Genomic DNA, 17890 nt, shown 5'->3' on the forward strand with positions numbered 1-17890 from the left:
TGCCACAGGCTGATAGCATCCATGCCACGCCGCATTGAGGTAGTAATTGATGCAAAAGGGGCCCAAACCAAGTACTGAGTACATATGCATGCTTATATTTTTCAGAGGTCCGATATTATTCTATGTACAATCCTTGTTTTATTGACTTCATGTAATATTCTAATTTTCTGAGATTGTGAATTTGGGGTTTTCATGAGCTGTAAGCCATAATCATCAAAAGTATGACAAATCAAGGCTTGAACTATCTCGCTTTGCATGTAATGGGTCTGTCTCATATATTAGTTTCACCTTGTAAATTGCTTTACTGAAATAAATGAACTTTTGCATGATATTCTAATTTTTCGAGTTTCACCTGTAGTTTTGCTGACTTATCTCGGGCAACAGTTCCCCCTCTGGATTTTTGCGAGAGGCTAATGGGAAGATAGGAGATTCCGCAGACGTGGTATTCAGCCGGTTCGAGCAAACTGGTAGTCGAGATGGCGGGTGGGCCCGGTTTTGAGGCTGGGCGCATACACGGAAGGTGAGCATGAGAGCGAAGCGAGGGTGTGCACGGCGGACCAGTGGCAACAAAATATGAAACCCAACGCTGAGACTAGGCTCAAAAATTATCTGAGCGCAGACATTTTTGCTTTCAAAGAAATCCCCGTCGCTTGACGCAATCTAAGGCACTTTCCCCCCCTCCCCAAAAGGAGACACAGAAAGACAAAACAAGCCGTTCTAAATTATATAACACTTTATTGCAGCATCGGCAAAGATCAGATTTCAGAAGCTGGTGAAGATCGGGTGTGTGGCGTTGTTGCTGACGGTGCCTATCGCATGTGAAATGTTACAAGTCGTACAATCTCATTGTTTAAAAGTCTACATGCAAAGAACTCAACGGCGGTCAAAAGAATTTCAAAGCGGCAAGGAAAACGAAAAGAAAAAAGAAAAGAAAAATAAATCCGAATAGCCAACGGATGTGTCCTTTAAACAGAATGTACTACGCGCTACATGAAAGCCAACGAAAAGGAGGAGGAAGCAGCAAAAAAAAGGAAAAAAAGAAGAAAAAAATACCCCCCCACCCACCCCACCGCTATAACTAACAAAGATTGTCCAAAAAAAAAAAAAACCTGACCAGAGAAACTTTTATCTCAATTTAGAAAAATAAAAATTCTACTTTTCTGCCAACTATTTTTTTTTTCCTTTTTGTTTTTTTTTAAATATGTAGACACAGAGGCTTATCAACCCATGAAAGTCAACAGAACATTCAGCTCCACTTCCTGGCATCTGTCTGTCGTGCTGACTGGCACATTTTGGTTTTTCAATGATGCTTTAAATGAGCTCCTCTCTAAAGACCCTTGGCTGGTGTCAGGCTGTTCAAAGCAACTTTTGGTCAATGCTCTCTCCCTTCTTTCTCTCTCTCCCCCCCCTCCCCCTTCCCATCTACCTGCAACCTTCTGGAGAACATCCCACACTTCCTCGTTTCTGGTTCCTTCAAACCTCTCTCACTTGCACCCCACGCAACCTGGAACAGACCCGTTTCCTATCAGATTATCGCCTTCCAAGGAAAAAATCTCGCGTTTTGGTAAATCAGTTGCCGTTTTGCTTCTCCTCGGTGGTGTTGGGAGGGGCTTTACTAGTCCTTGTTTTATGACTTCTCTAGACCTGGCTTGCGTCCCTCCCAAAGAAAGCACTATCTCCTGGCACACCGCCACGCGTCGTTCCGTGAAAACGCCGCTCTAACTTTATTATTATTAATTCTTATTATTTCCCCCTCCCTCCCCAGACTTAGCCACCAAAACTGTCTCTTCTCTCTCTCTCTCTCTCTGTTCCAGCGTAATCCATCTTATTTTTTTTTTAAAAAAAAAGTTGCTCTTATTTTAAGTTGTTAACTGAACTGCTCCACCGGTCAAGTTAACCATCTCATTTATTCTGTTCTCATGAAAAGGTTAACCCTCGCAGCACACGGTATCCGTAACAAGATGCTTTTGTTTTCGGTTTTGATAGGCCATGACTGGAAGCTTCCACTATTTCTGTTTTTTGTTTTTGTGTTTTTTTTTTTTTAATAAGAGGCTGGTGCATCCTGCTCTACGGCCCCCAGCCTGCCCATCGCTCAACTCTCTTGAAGACTGACATGCTCAGATGTGTCCGCTGCTCTCGGTTTAATTGCTGGAGGACTCCACTAATCCACAACATTGGAGATACGGGACCTGATGTGAGATGACTCTTGCGGCTGGATCAACGTCTCCTGGGAGAGACAAGGAGGAAAGGGTCAGAAGGACGGCAGAGAAATTTATTCGCTTATTGAGCGTACGAGGTGGTGCAAGCCCTGGTGTGTGTATGTTTATTTCTCTTCTGTCCTGTTCTCACCATACACTAAATCTATATATATATAAATGGCTCTGTGTGTATGTATGTATGTATGTTCCAGCATAACTCTGGAATGCCTCGAGATTTCAACCAAACTTGGTACACAGATGACTTACTCTTTGGAAAAAAATACTGTGGGGGTAAGACATCCCTCTCGGGGGGGGGGGTGTTGTTAAGATACAGCCTGCTGTGCTTTAAAATGGCTTCTACTGTACTGCCTTAAAATGGCTTCTACTGTACTGCCTTAAAATGGCTTCTACTGTGCAGCACAGTGGAGTTGCCATGGTAACGGCTTCACAGTACTCCACAAGGGGGCTCCCTCTGGTAAGGGGGAAAATCCAACATTAGAAATTACATTTTGTCCGGACATTTTCAACAAGGTTTCGATTATACTTGAGGCCACAATCAATGAAACATTACTGTAACTTGGCCTGCCTGCACCACTACGAGACCGACACAATGTACTTCACGCAGATTACATACGAGAAAAGAACTACAACGTCCAACAGCATAGTGCCTATATCGTGGATAAGAAGCCACTTCTAAATCAAGATCAGAAAAAAACATATCAAATGATCATGGATCAGCTAGCAAAACAACAAGGTGTTGTCATTTTACTTGACGCTTCTGGGGGCATTTTTAACTAATTTAATTCTCGCCAAAATCAGGGCTCAGGGGTGAAGTTGCTCTTCTTGTCTAATACAGGACTGGATAAATAAATACCCGGGCAACGCCAAGTTATCAGCTAGCAAATAATAATTTCAGTCATGTTTGTGATTTCTGCTCTAAGGTTTTCAAGGCAGAACTCCTCGGGTTCCAGCAAAACTGTCTTCTTGCTCGAGGATACTGTTATCCCTTTAAAAATTAAAAAGACTTCTCAGTTCTGAAATCAGGAGCAGTGCAAAAACCGAAAACCACAGAATAATCCCACGTTATTCCCTGGATCAGGGGTGTCAAACTCGATTTCAGTGAGGGTTGTGTTTGACGTCAGGGGGGCTGGGGGGGAAGCATGATGTCACTCATGTCGGGGGCATCTGTGGTGGCCCGAGGGTTCTGCCAGAGGCTCTCGAGCTCTGTTTCGACTGCGACGGCCTCCTGCAACCCTCTGCCAGTAAAAACGGAGCTCGGGAAAACCGCATGCAGCCCTCCCAAGCTCTGTTTTTTCCTGGCAGAGGCACCGTGGGCCGGTCCTTCACTGTTTCCAGGGCGGTCCTGCGGGCCAGATCTAAGCACCACATGGGCCGGATCCAGCCCATGGATCCACGGGCCTTGAGCTTGACACCTCTGCCCTGGGGATCCTTACCTTCCACCAGTTTTAAAGATGAGATCAGCATTAGGGGCTCCCTTAGGATGCTGGTACCGAGGTCGCCGTTCTCGGTTTGTATTTGCTGGAGCCGGCCGCTGAGCCAAGGATTGCATCATTTCTGTGGATGAAAATTTTTGTTTTTTTTAAGAAATAAATTGAAGGGTGAGGGAGAGCACTGTCCATTTGCTGTGGTCCACCATCAGCCTGCGGAGCTGGCAGTGGAGTTGGACAGTGAGGAGGCTGGGGAGGACCATGGGCCAGTCCTGGAGTCAGGGGAAGGCCCGGCCGAGGGCTCTGCGTAGGAGGCAGAGATGGGGCCAGGGCCATCTGGGAGTGATGCGCGAACTCCGGAGCCTCCAGAGGCTGACAGCAGAGAGGCAGAGGAACAGCAGAAGCCTGTTCCTAGTGCATGCATCTGAAGAGCTGCCAGAAGGCAGGAGCAGCTAAAGCAAAAAGGACAACTCGGGAGTAAGGCCAGGAGATGATTGGCCCCTCTCAGAAGGCTTAAAAGACCAGCAACGGCTCTTGGGATCTTTGTAGGAAAGCAACGTTGCTACATTTGTTTCTTGTCGGCGTCTCCTGCTTCTGAACTTTTGCCAAGAAAAGCCTTTGGCAGGGTGCCAAATAGACAAAGGTTGGTGATAAGGCCGAAGGACTGTTTACGAAGAATTTGTTTTGGACTTAATTTGGACTAAGCTGAGAATGAAGTAATTCTCAGCTGTTCACATCACCTTTCTGAATTAAAAAGAGCGCCAGGGACATTTCTAACAAGTATCAGAAGTCCCCCAATTCCCTCAACGAACAAATCCTTGTCATTTGATGAATGATGAAAGACTTCTCGGGCAGAAATTTGCAATGTTCAGGGTGGGATATTATTTTCTCAACAGCGTGTGAAACTATCACAACCAAGAACCCGTTTCCAGTGCAAGGATAGGCTGCCGCTTTCTCCATTGTAATTTTGAACCGTCACTAAATGAATGGTTGCAATGAATGAATTGCAGAACTAACGCTGCAGAACTAACGAATGAATGGAGAACTAACGTTATAGAGCAGTGACAACTAACCTTTTCCGGACCGAGTGCCCAAAGCGTGCCCAACCCCCCCGAAAATGCAATGTGTGTGTGGGCCCAGCATGTGCCTGTGCATGGGGGCTCCATGCATACATCTCGCCCCCTGTGCATGCATACCCCCTGCCTGCGCTCCTCCCCCCTGGCATGCGTGGCAGAGACCCAAAAACCAGCTGGCTTGCAGGAGGCGCAAGCACATGCCAGCAGAACTGAACTGGGGTGACAGCTCGCATGCCATCAGAGGGCACCGCGTGCCACCTCTGGCACGAATGCCATAGGTTCACCATCATGATTATAAAACTGAACAGGAGTCTCCCCTACCTTGATAGTCCTCCTGTTCCTGCCGTTCATTGATGTCCAAGGTTAGCTTTTTCATCCACATACGCTCTTCCTGCTCGGCCTGCTGCTGGTTCCAGTGGTTCGCGGCCAGTTGAGAGGACATCGGCACGTTTAGGATTTTAAACTGAAAGAGCAGAAGCCGGTCTAAGAATCCAAAGAAAGGAAGACGTTCCTGACTAAACGTGGCCTTACAGGGCAAGGGAAGGGAACCCGGGAATTATTCTCTCATTGGCACCACCGACTTGGCATGTGACAGGTCCCCGGGGGGGGGGGGGGGTTGAGAACTGTATTTGGAATGTGCGAATAGTGGTGCGGTGGCCTAGAGGTGAAGACGCACAGCCTCCAACTGGGGAGGCTGAAACTTCAATCCTAAACAGCGGCAGATGGTTTCTCGATCACGGTGGAAAGAGAAAATATTTGCGAGGGAGAGAGGGAGGGAGGAAGGAAGGAAAGGAGGGAGGGAGGAAGGAAGAAGGGAAGGGAAGGGAAGGGAAGGGAAGGGAAGGGAAGGGAAGGGAAGGGAAGGGAAGGGAAGGAAGAAAAGGAGGGAGGGAGGAATGGAGGAAGGTAGGAAGGAAGGAAGGAAATGAGGGAGGGAGAGAGGGAGGAAGGAAATGAAGGAGGAAGGAACGGAGGAAGGAAGAAAGGGAGGGAGGGAGGGAAGGAAGGAAGGAAGCTGTGGTGGCACAGTGGTTAGAATGCAGTACTGCAGGCTAACTTACTGCTCGTTGTCAGCAGTTCAATCCTGACCAACTCAAGGTTGACTCAGCCTTCCGTGGTGGGTAAAACGAGGACTCAGATTGTTGTGGGGCAAGAGGCTGACTCTGTAAACCGCTTAGAGAGGGCACTGAGAAGCGGTATAGAAGTCTAAGGGCTATTGCTATTAACCTGAAATGTTAATAGCGGATTAAAAAGGGTTACACCTGTGCAACCAGGGCGTAACCTTACCTGCTGCTTGTTGCCTTTCCGCGTCAGCATGACGAAAGGCATGGTGTCTCCGGATTCAGACTCTCCCTCCCCGCCCCCGAGGGGAGGTCCTTTCTTCAGCTGGCTCTTGAGGTGCAAAGGGATGGCCACGTCCAACTGGTGCACTTTCACCGACTCTCCGCTTCTTTGCTGCAAGGGAAACAGGTAATAGTAACAGAGTCGGAAGGGACCTTGGAGGTCATCTAGTCCAACCCCCCCGCTACGCAGGAGACCTATACTAGGGATTCGAACCGCCAACCTTTCTGATTGACAAGCTCAGCGTCTTAGCCGCTGAGCCACCTAGGGAGCCGCCAAGAAAAGATCTAGAGCAGGGAGTCTCCAACCTTGGCCACTTTAAGACTTGTGGACTTCAACTCCCAGAATTCCTCAGCCAGCAAAGCTGCAACCTTCCGACGAGCAAAGTCAATGAGGAAGCCAGATTCACTTAATAACCGTATGACTAACTTAAGAACTGCAAGGATCTGCTTAACCGCTGTGTCAAGGAAGGTCGTAAAATGGGGGCAAAACTCGCTTAACAAATGTCTCGTTTAGCAACAGAAATTTGGGGCTCCGTTGTGGTCATATTTTCGAGGACTAACTGTATTGGTATTCCTCAGATAAGTCCTCAACTTAACGACCGCAGCCAAGTTTCAAAAGATTGGAACCATTCCACCGTCGTTTCAAGAAGCAGGGAGTTCTGTGAAACGCGACATTTTTGCACGACTGTATAAAAAAATCAATCCGTACCTGTAAATTTTCCAGCATCATTTTATCCAATGCCTGAATAAAATCTTCATCTTCCGCGCAGGGGACCCGTTTCAGCCCGCCTCCTTTAATCATTACTTCCTGATATATATATTTTTTTAAAAAGGGGATAAATTAATATTAGAAGTATATGTATAAATGATACATTAGAATAAGGGAGAAAAAATGTATAAGTAAGAAATTCTTTACCGACGTTAACTTGTGGAAAAGGAAAGATTGTTAAAGATTCCTTTTTGTTTTTGTTTTTTTTTAATGTTTAATAATTTATTTATTTTTTTAAAGGGATGAAAAAGAAAATAGCACCATTATGGGGGTTTTTTGGCTGATGTATATTTTCTGCGAAGCAACCTGGAATTAAGGAGAAATTTCTTAACAGTGAGGACAATTAACCAGTGGAACAGCCTGCCACCAGAAGTTGAGGGTGCTCCATGACTGGAGGTTTTTAAGAAGCGACTGAACAGTCAGTTGTCTGAGATGGTATAGGTTCTCCTGCTTGAGCAAGGGGCTGGATTAGAGGACCTCCAAGGTCCCTTCCAGCTCTATTCTATTCTGAATTCTGAATTTATTAGGTAACTTTCAAGGGGAAAAGAGCACCAGCCATTCTAAGATGGGGGCATCAAATCAGGTCAAGATAAAGAGTTTATTCGACTTTTCTCTCTCTCAACTCAGCCCAAAGTCAATAGGGGAGATCGGATATTAATCTTTGATCAATAGCTGATCGTTCGATCGCATCAGGATGAGGCTGACATGAAAGAGGTCTGTGATTTTTTTGCTTCCTGAGGTCAGCTTGTCTGGAGATTAATGATTATGGGACCCCATCTACCTATGTAGGTGTTCTCTCTTTAAAACTATTGATAAGATATGATGTGTTTGCAGGTGTTTTTTCAAACCAAAGGAAATTCATTTTTTCTCCCAAAACTAATTTTGTAGGCAGTCTATTTTAGCACTTTTTATAATATATATAGATATAGATATAGATACCGTGTTCTCTTCATCCGTTTCGTTCTCCTTATTAGAGTCAGTGAGATAATCGGTATTTTCTTCTTCTTCCTCTTCTCCTTCGTCATCATCATTCTCCGACCCCTCCTGAAAAGATCAAGAGATTTAATGTACAGCCTCTCGTTTTAAGAGGAGTTACACCAATTACCATCTTCACAGCCTTTGTGCACAAGCTTTGCTGAACTTAATCTAAGAACTATTAGAACTAAGGAGAAATTCCCTGACAGTTAGAACAATTAACCAGTGGAACTACTTGCCTCCAGATCCAAGGTCCCTTCCATCTGTTTTGTTCTGTTCTGTTGTCTATTCTATTCTACTGCTATTCTACTGCTATTCTATTTTATATTATTTTCTCAATTCTATTCTATTCTGAATTCTATTCTATTCTATATTATTTTCTCTTTTTTATTCTATTCTGAATTCTATTCTATTTTATATTATTTTCTCAATTCTATTCTATTCTGAATTCTATTCTATTCTATATTATTTTCTCTTTTTTATTCTATTCTGAATTCTATTCTATTTTATATTATTTTCTCAATTCTATTCTATTCTGAATTCTATTCTATTCTATATTATTTTCTCTTTTTTATTCTATTCTGAATTCTATTCTATTTTATATTATTTTCTCAATTCTATTCTATTCTGAATTCTATTCTATTCTATATTATTTTCTCAATTCTATTCTATTCTGAATTCTATTCTATTCTATATTATTTTCTCTTTTTTATTCTATTCTGAATTCTATTCTATTCTATATTATTTATCCTATCCTATCCTATCCTGAATTCTGTTCTGTTGTGTTCTGTTCTCTTCTATTCTATTAACGATATTTTGGCCATCGTTTCAGAGCTATTTCAAAATTCACTCTGAAGTTAATTATCCTGTCCAGTTGTTCCTGACATGAAAAATCAGAAGGCATGAGATTCTAATGAAATCTGTGTACAATGGATCACAGAATCACAAAATTACCGATATTCTCAACTGGATTTCAGAAACTACCCTTCAACAATACTCTATTTAGTAAATTATCACAGCTGGGAACAGAGTCACCGTCGGATATGGTTAAAGATGGCAGCCACATGGTGCAAACAAATTCCCCTGGATTATTATTATTATTATTGTTTAACTATATCTTGTGAACACTCTGGGCAGGGATGAACATGGCCTACTCTTCCTGGCCTACCCAAATTATATATAAAACTTCTCCTCAGTTGAGTTGAGTTGTAGGCTTTAAGCATAACAGGTATTTGTTTGTGAATTGGGGGCAGAGTTCTATCAGCCACTCTTCCAAACTCTGTTTAAGAAAGTTATGAGAGAGAGAATCACCTCCTCCTCTGGCTCGTTTATTTCGCTTTCATTTCCAGATTGTTCTTCGATCTCTACCCCACCTTCCTCTTCATCCTCATCCTCCTCCAGGTTCTCTCCTTCAGTCATGGAATCCTTAGAGTCTTTGTCGTTCATAAGACCTGAGAGGGGAAAGGAAGAAGAAAAGAATTATGTGTGGGGTTTTTTTTAATTAAAGGTTTTACAAAGAGCAGAAAAATGAAGCACAGACCAATAAACAGACAGAGGAAGGAAGGAGGGAGGGGGGGGAGAAAGAGGGAGGGAGAAAGAAAGAAGGAAAGAAAGAGAAAGAAAGAAAGAAAAAGGGAGATAAAGAAAGAAGGAAAGAAAGAGAAAGAAAGGGGAAGGGAGTGAGTGAGTGAGGAAGGAAGGAAGAAAAGAAGAAAGAAAGAGAAAGGTTTCCAATTTATTTTGCAGTAAGTATTAAGTACAATTACAAAAGAATTTCTTACTCGATGATTACAGAAAAGCTCACTTTTCTTTCTAGTTCCCCAGAGGTGTTTACCCCACATAATCAAAATCACAAATCCTAAGTGCACTTTTTCCATTTCACCCAAAAAGTCTAAAATAGGTTTTCAGACAGCCGTATAAAAGTCGGTGTTTAAATTCAACCCTCTCCGTAAACTCCATCATTCCTCCATTGTGGGTTGTGTCAAGCCTTGCCACTTTGCCACACCTGCAGTTGTTAAGCTAGCAACGTGGTGGTGAAGGGAATCTACCTTCCCCATTGTCACGAAGTGGATCACGTGACCAGAGGTGGAATTCAGCCGGTTCGGGTGAATCGGTAGCGCCGACAATCAGTTGGCCCCACCCGCCTGCCCCTGAACTATCCTGTCCTTTATTTCCTGCTTTGTAGCTCATCTCAATCACTGTTGCTGACTTGGAAGGTAAGCAGCTGTTTCTAAATGCTCCATTTTCAGCGCTGCGCTCAAGCGCCCTAAGAACACGCAAACCGCGCGCTCACCGAACCAGTTGTTAAACTGGCAGCATTCCAGCACCGCATGTGACCCCAGGACACTGCGACCGTCCAAAATATGAGGCAGTTGCCAAGCATCTGGATTTCGATCACGTGACCCTTGAGGAGGCTGCAACGGTCGTAAGAATGAAAAACAAGTCCCTTTTTTTCCCCCAAGTGTTGTCGTAACTTCAAACCGTCATTAATTGAACCGTTGTTAAGTCGAGAACAACCTGTAGTGGAATATACATCTTCTTGATGAAGATGATGATGATGAAGAGGAAATTGGACTGAGGACCCTTATTTATTAAATTGGTACGCTGCCAGATTAATTAATTAATCAATTAAGCACTTCCTCCCCACTTATGGAGACAAGAGGAAAATTTATACCCACTTACCCGGAGACATCTCAAATTTTATAAACAGTGCTACCAAATATATATATCTATATATATATATATCAAAGTGGGAATTTCAGCTCCCTCTGGCCTCGACGTGGCAGTCTTACCTAGTTTGATTAAGAATTCCCTTTCCAGTTCTTGTACCTGCCTCACGGATTCTTCCAGAGAATTGCAAAGTTTTATTTTCGGTCTCAGCAGTTCTAACGTATCGCTGATCATATAGTCAATGTCTATAGGGAAGAGGTGATCCTTTGTCCATACGTCCAAGCTTTTCTTCCACCAAACATACCTCTGGGAGGGGAAAAAAAACCACAACGCACACACAAAAATATCACCGCACGGTAAACGCCCAGCTTCTCCAGTTCGTCGAATCAGCCAGGAATTCCTTTCAGCGAGCGAGTTAATGTTTTTTAAAAAATCTTGTCTAAAACAGAGTCGCCTCAAATTTATCGGTGGCCATTGGTTAAGAGCTTCCTCCCTTCCTTCCTTCCCTTCCTTCCCTTCCCTCCTTCCTTCCCTTCCTTCCTTCCTTCCTTTCCTTCCTTTCCTCCTTCCCTTCCCTCCTTCCTTCCTTCCCTCCTTCCCTTCCCTTCTCTCCTTCCTTCCTTCCTTCCTTCCTTCCTTCCTTCCTTCCTTCCTTCCTTCCTTCCCCTCTCCCTTCCTTCTCCAACACTGGAGGCTTTTAAGAAGAGATTGGACAACCATTTTGTCTGGAATGGTACAGGGTCTCCTGCTTGAGCAGGGGGTTGGACTAGAAGACCTCCAAGGTCCCTTCCAACTCTTTTGCTATTTCCGATGCGGCGAAAAGCAACCTGATGGCACAAATGTATGCGCTTATGAATAAATATTAATTAATAATACAGTGGCATGGTTCTTTCCGTTAAGACATTCTCCTTGTCTGTCTGTCTGTAGCACAGATACTCCTGACCTTTCTGAATTGTTATGCCAAAGACTACCCGTATACAGTAAAGGCTGGGATGAAATCCAAGGACCTGTTTTATCAAATGCTTTCTTATTCCATGGCTTGGCTTAATCCATCTCCTTTCTCCCTCCCTCCCTTCCTCTTTTCACTTTGACCACTTGATTCAATTACGTCAGGGGTGTCAAACTCAAGATCCATGGGCCGGATCTGGCCCACGAGGCTGCCCTGGAAACGGCCCTCCCAAGGTCCGTTTTTGCTGGCAGAGGGTTGCAGGAGGCCGTCGCAGCTGAAAACAGAGCTCGGGAGCCCACTAGCAGAGGACTTGGGCTGCCACAGGCGGCCCAACACAAGTGATGTCGAGCTGGCCACGCCCACCCTGGCCACGCCCACCCACCTCCCACAAGGTCAAACACAACCCTGATGCGGCCCTCAATGAAATCAAGTTTGACACGCCCCGAATGACGCAATTCTTGTCCGGGTCATGTTTATCGATTTTATTTAGCGTGGGAGACAGCATAACGCGCGGGAATTGTAAAGCAGCCCGCGAGGCCGGAGGGTTACCCTACCTGAAAGTAGACCAAGAAGCAGTCCAGTTTTCGCTTGCTGGATCCCCTGTCGAAGTACTGCCCGCAGGTGTCCAGGATGGTGCAGACCAGTCTGATTCGGAAAAGGTGTTCGGGGGGGTCCAGGAGACTCGACGTGCCGTCGGAGTTCACCCCGAACAACGTGAACGAGTACAGAGTCCGAAAGATGACCGCCGATTCGACCATTCTGTAGTTGTACAGCTCGCCGAGGAACTTAGCGCTGCTGATCCTCCGCTGATTGAATTTGGGCTGATTAACCTTCAAAAGAAGAAAAAGAAAGAAGCTGCAAAGTTAGCGTTCTCGCCTTCCGAGAGAAGAGAGTTATTTGTAGCTCAGGATTGAAATGAGGGGTCCTTGGTGCTCTCTGAGCTTGGGGGTTTTCTTGCAGACATTTCACGACCCAACTAGGGAACACCATCCATGCTAGAAGGGAGAGGAGGAGGAGGAGGAGGAGGAGGAGGAGGAGGAGGAGGAGGAGGAGGAGGAGGAGGTCGTCCTTGAGGGTCTCTGAGCTTGGATATTTTCTTGCAGACATTTTATGACCCAACTATGGAATATCATCAGTTCTAGAAGGGAGAGGAGGAGGAGGAAGAGGTCCTTGGTGCTCTCTGAGCTTGATTGTTTTCTTGCCAAAGTTTCATGACCTAACTAGGAACATCATCAGTGCTAGAAGGGTTTGCAGAGAGGAGGAGGAGGAGGAAGAAGAGGAAGCAGAGGAGGAGGAGGAGGAGGTCCTTGAAGGTCTCTGAGCTTGGATATTTTCTTGCAGACATTTTGTAACCCAACTAGGGAACATCATCAGTGCTAGAAAGGACTGGGGTTTGCTGTCTGTTTATATACCTCTATGTTTATATGTAATTGGAGAGTTTGGAAAATGTTTATAAGCAATGGGTCTCATTGCAAACTTCCAAATGGGGACCCCACTAAGTCAGATCACGATAGGTGACATAAAACATTTTTTTCCCTTCCTTAACATACGGGAGCCACCAGGGAGAATGCAGGATCAAATCTTTTCTGATTTTCTGTCTATTCACATCGCAGAAAATTACCGTATTTTTCAGAGTATAAGATGCAGCTTAGTTTTTGGGGAGGAAAATAGAGGAAAAAATCTGCTTACCAGGTATTCATCTAGCTAGCGTCCTTAGCAAGCATTAGTTTGCTGGTTTTTTTATCCCCTGCTTGGGGATAAAAAACAGCTTCTAAGGCACAGCTGAGAGGAAGCAGCAATGAGAAAAGCAGGTACAGCGCCTAGTTAGGGCTGAAAAAAAGCTTCTAAAGAACAGCTGAGAGTCAGAGCAAAGTACCGAGATCGCTTCCCTCGCTAGCGCCTCGTTAGGTCTGAAAAAAAGCTTTGAAAAAGCTAAATTCGGGAGTATAAAACACACCCAAATTTTCAGCCTCTTTTATGGGGGAAAAAGGTGCATCTTATACTCCGAAAAATACGGTACGTTTCCGCACTACCAAAGAACTTGGCCAGGATGCTACGGAGCACCAAGAACGCAGCTATTTCGATCCAGGTTTATATTTCTCCTTCTGTAAGGCATTTCTACATTATCATTAACGACGGGGACATAAAACCACAAGAAAATTTAATTTAAATATACTTCGCCTTTTTTTTTTTTTTTTTTAAATAGCGGGAGCAGCTTTTTAAAGTACTTTTACCTCCATCCCTAATCGAATATCCTCTAGAACTCCGTCCACCACGTGAATCCCAACGTCCTCTTGGTAAAGGACCAGTCCTGCCAGAAGGTTGGCTACACAGTGAATGCTATTATATTTCACATTCCAAATGTTGATCATACAGCAGATCACGTAATCTTTCACCTCGTGGTCATGCCAAGGCAGTTTGCGCATTTGTCTCAGGACCTAAGCAAAATTGTGAAGAACCTTAAATAACTCACGAGTGTTGGTTTTTTTAAATCGGATACATACATTTAGTTGGTTGTTAAAAGAGTAAAACTTTTAATTTCATTTTTTTTAAAATTTGATTTATATGCCGCCCTTCTCTGGAGACTCAGGGCGGCTTACAGTGCGTTAAGCAATAGCCTTCATACTTTTGTATATTTTATACAAAGTCAGCTTATTGCCCCCACAATCTGGGTCCTCATTTCACCTACCTTAGAAAGGATGGAAGGCTGAGTCAACCTTGAGCCTGGCGAGATTCGAACTTACTTTAATTGCAGACAGCTGGTGTTAAATTACAGTGCTTAGTCTGCAGAGCTATCCAGGCTCCTAATTCTAAAAGAAAAGAGGCATCCATGATTAAACCCAAAATAAGCCGTGCAATCCCATGACTGAATAAACTGGCATTATTTAGGTTTTGTTTATATTTGTAAATTTACATTTATTATTTATAAATCGTCAGAAGTTGAAGTAAATTGAATCAGTGATCCTGATCTCTCCGGGGTAAAGTCTGAAGTGAAATTTTGTCTGTTGCATCCAACATCTGCTGAATGGAGGCTTAAGGTTTGAGAATTTTCAATAATATTCCAAAACAAAACCACACAGTTTTTGACACTCATATTCTCTTCATGACCTGTTACCACAATAAATTCCAGATCTGTAGGTACCCTAGGCCAATGATGGCTAATCTTTTTGCCATCGCGTGCCAGGAGGAGGCATGCGGGGGGGGGGGGGTGTCATGCGTGCATGTGCCCACACTCATAATTTTATGCGCCCCCCACGCATGCGTGTGCTCCCTCCCCTTCTGGCACGCGATGGCCCGGTAGGCCCATTTTTCTCTCTCACCTGGCTCCAGAGCCTCTCTAGGAGTCTGGGGAGGGTGAAAACGGCCTTCCCCACCCACCCATCCCGGAGGCCTCCGGAGGCCAGAAACGGCCCGTTTGCCAACTTCCGGTGGGCCCAGAAGGCCTGAAAATCAGCTGGCCAGTGCACACATGTGCGCCAAAGCTGAGCTCGCGTGCCCACTGATATGGCTATGCGTGTCACCTGTGGCACGCATGCCATAGGTTCGCCATCACGGCACTAGGTAAACCCTGCTAGCTACAGGCAACCAATTCTAAAAATTCAAAAACCTTTCAAGGAAAGCATTTTAAAAAAAAAACCCGTGATGAAACAGTAGTTGTTACCAGCTTGTAAACAGCCATTTACCTTGTGGCAGGTAGGAATTTTCCACAAATGAAACTGTTTAAGGTGCCACAAACAAATGATGTTAACAAACAAGCCGGCTTACATTTGGCTGCGCTTTAGTGATCATTGCAAGCTTATCTGCAAACCCAGCTTAAGAAATGTTGGTTTAAACTATTTATTGAATAACCACGTTGTTCTGGAGACTAAACACGTTAAACCTAATGCAGAAAAACTATGCAGGGGAACTTAATTATCGATAAGAAACCTGAGAAGCATTATTTGATCTGTGAATCAAATATGGATTCAATATTTTCATTTTAAGCTCAACGTTTAGGTCCGCCATTGTTAAATTTTAAAATATCTGGTTTCCACCTTGGTTCTTCGTTTACAGAATGGGCCAACGTCCCTTAAGGATCGCAAAACAGTGAGAAATAAAAATGTTAATCCATGTAATTGCCTAACTTCGTCCACCCCCAATTCTGTTTCCCCCGAATAAGGGCTAATCTCTCTCCGTATCGATGCCGACTACAGAGGAAGAAAAAACAAAGAACCTTTTCAGTGGTGACTTTGGAGAGATCCTTATAGAGCAGCTTCCGGATGTATTCCTGGAGGGGAGGCCGTTTCTTTTTCACCGTTTTCTCCGCTGGGGGAGGGTTACAATAGTAGTAGGCATTTTCCACCATCGTGACGTAGCGCGCGTCAAGGTGCATTGCTTGTTTCTTACGCATCATTTGCTCCTAGAAACAAGAGGCGAAAACATTCAGAGCAGGAAAGCCACAGTTTTCGTGACGCTTTGCGAGCGAGACGGCTGGTTTCCAAGTCTGATACATGAAAAAATAAAATTTTAATTAGATCTTGGTTTTGATAAGCCTTGTGGCCATCCTTCCCTAACCAAGTCAGAAGCTTTGGAATACAGATTTAACAATTTACTTAGGTAAAAGGTAAAATTTTCCCTGTCCGATTGGTGTCTGACTCTAGGGCACAATGCTCCATTTTCTTGCTGAGGGAGTGTTGTCCGAAGACATTTTCTGTGGTCATGTGGCCAGCATGGCTATATGCCAAAGGTGCACAGAATGCTGTTACCTTCCCATCAAAGTGGTACCTATTTATTTGCATTTGCATGCTTTTGAACTGCTAGATGGGCAGGAGCTGAGGCAAGGAATGGGAACTCGCCCCTTCGCGCGGCACTCAAACATAATATCAGCTTTCCAGCCAACAAGCTCAGCATCTTTAACTGCTGAGCCATCACATCCTCTCACTAATTTACTAAGAGGTATTCATTCTTTCAGCTCCTGAAGCTGAAGATCAAATATTTTGGCCACCAAATGAGAAGAGGACACTCCTTGGAAAAGACCCCGATGTTGGGAAAGATGGAAAGCGAAAAGGAGAAGGGGATGATGGAGGAGGAGATTGTTAGATGGTGTCATTGATGCAATGAACATGGATTTGGCCAAACACGGAGAGACAGTGGAAGACAGGGAGGGCCTGGCACGGTGTGGTCCATGGGACTTGGTTTAGCAACTGAACAACAACTGAATTCTTAACCTGCATCCTGCCAACAGTCAATAAAAGTGCCACTCTTATGAACTCACCCAGAGGGCTGATAGAGGAAGAAGAGACATTTGCAATTTTCTTCCAAGATTATTTATTTCACGTGCCCTCAAAATATACCTATAGCCCAATCATAATATTTCACTCTAGCCCTAGAATTAGCTTCTGTATTTACCAGAATGATCCATAATATGAAGAAAGGAAGGAAGGAAGGAAGGAAGGAAGGAAGGAAGGAAGGAAGGAAGGAAGGAGGGAGAAAGGAGGGGAGAGACAGAGAGAAAGGAAGGAAGGAGGGAGACAGAGGAGGAAGAGGGAGAAAGAAGAGAAAGGAAGGAAGGAAGGAAGGAAGGAAGGAAGGAAGGAAGGAAGGAAGGAAGGAAGGAAGGAAGCAAGCTGAAGAGATCTTATTTGTGGGGCTGACCCCCTGCAAATTCCCTAAGTAAATCCTGGGCCTTTCCGTTCAGAATATTCTTCTCCCGTGAAGAAGAATATTGACCATGAGAAGAAAGATATATATATCATAGAATCCTTACCAAGAGAACGCTGGTCCTCAAATGGGAGTCCGGAGACCTGAAGAGGAATCTGCCGCAGGTCTCCAGCAGAGTGCAGGCCATCTCGATATGGTGATGGGAGAAGTCAGACAGGAGCATCTGCCAAGAATTTGCAGAATTGCAAATTACCATTTAAGGGGATTTCGCGATGAAACGTTCGTGTGCGGTCAGCGTATGTTGCACGCTGTACAGGTAGTCCTCGACTTACGACCACAATGGAGCCCAGAACTTATGTTGCTAAGTGGGAAATTTGTAAAGGGAGTCCTGCCCCATTTTATGCATTTTCTCACTGTATTTGTTAAGTGAATCACTGCAGTTGTTAAGCTAGCCACACGGTTGTTAAGTGAATCTGGCTTCCCCATTGACTTTTGCTTGTCACCCCGGGACACTGCGACCGTCATAAATATGAACCAGTTGTCAAGCATCCAATGTAAATCTCGTGACTACAGGGATGCTGCAATGGTCGTAAGTGTGAAAAATGGTCCCGAGTCACTTTTTTTCAGGGCCGTTGTAACTCCGAACGGTCGTAAGTCGAGGACCGTCTATATTTCTTTTAGATCTCAAGAAAGCTTATTTTGGGACACAAGTAAACGCATTTGAATATTCTACTCCAATCTGCAACATTAACCTTTAATATATATATTTATAAAAAACAAAATTGTTTAAATGATAAAGCATCATTACGGACAATTCAAACT

The 17890-nt window shown here is 44.3% G+C and overlaps 1 protein-coding gene across 2 annotated transcripts in view; it reads right to left on the reverse strand.

Annotated features, from left to right (window-relative positions):
• Positions 1-1888: 1888 nt before the first annotated feature.
• The window catches only part of UPF2 (UPF2 regulator of nonsense mediated mRNA decay), a 43069-nt gene continuing 27067 nt past the window's right edge, over positions 1889-17890 (reverse strand). For both annotated transcript variants that reach the window (XM_034422105.3, XM_034422104.3), the window contains 12 exons: positions 17175-17291; positions 15642-15827; positions 13663-13866; positions 11983-12258; positions 10602-10785; positions 9121-9260; positions 7774-7878; positions 6775-6873; positions 6010-6177; positions 5044-5185; positions 3653-3773; positions 1889-2227 (listed from right to left, as the gene is read on the reverse strand). In XM_034422105.3, the coding sequence (XP_034277996.2) occupies positions 2218-2227; positions 3653-3773; positions 5044-5185; positions 6010-6177; positions 6775-6873; positions 7774-7878; positions 9121-9260; positions 10602-10785; positions 11983-12258; positions 13663-13866; positions 15642-15827; positions 17175-17291 (1752 nt within the window). In that variant the 3' untranslated portion in view covers positions 1889-2217. The remainder of the gene's footprint in view (positions 2228-3652; positions 3774-5043; positions 5186-6009; positions 6178-6774; positions 6874-7773; positions 7879-9120; positions 9261-10601; positions 10786-11982; positions 12259-13662; positions 13867-15641; positions 15828-17174; positions 17292-17890) is intronic.

The sequence above is a fragment of the Pantherophis guttatus genome, chromosome 7 (genome assembly GCF_059756535.1).
Source record: "Pantherophis guttatus breed Tessera chromosome 7, ASM5975653v1, whole genome shotgun sequence".
Taxonomy (NCBI): domain Eukaryota; kingdom Metazoa; phylum Chordata; class Lepidosauria; order Squamata; family Colubridae; genus Pantherophis; species Pantherophis guttatus.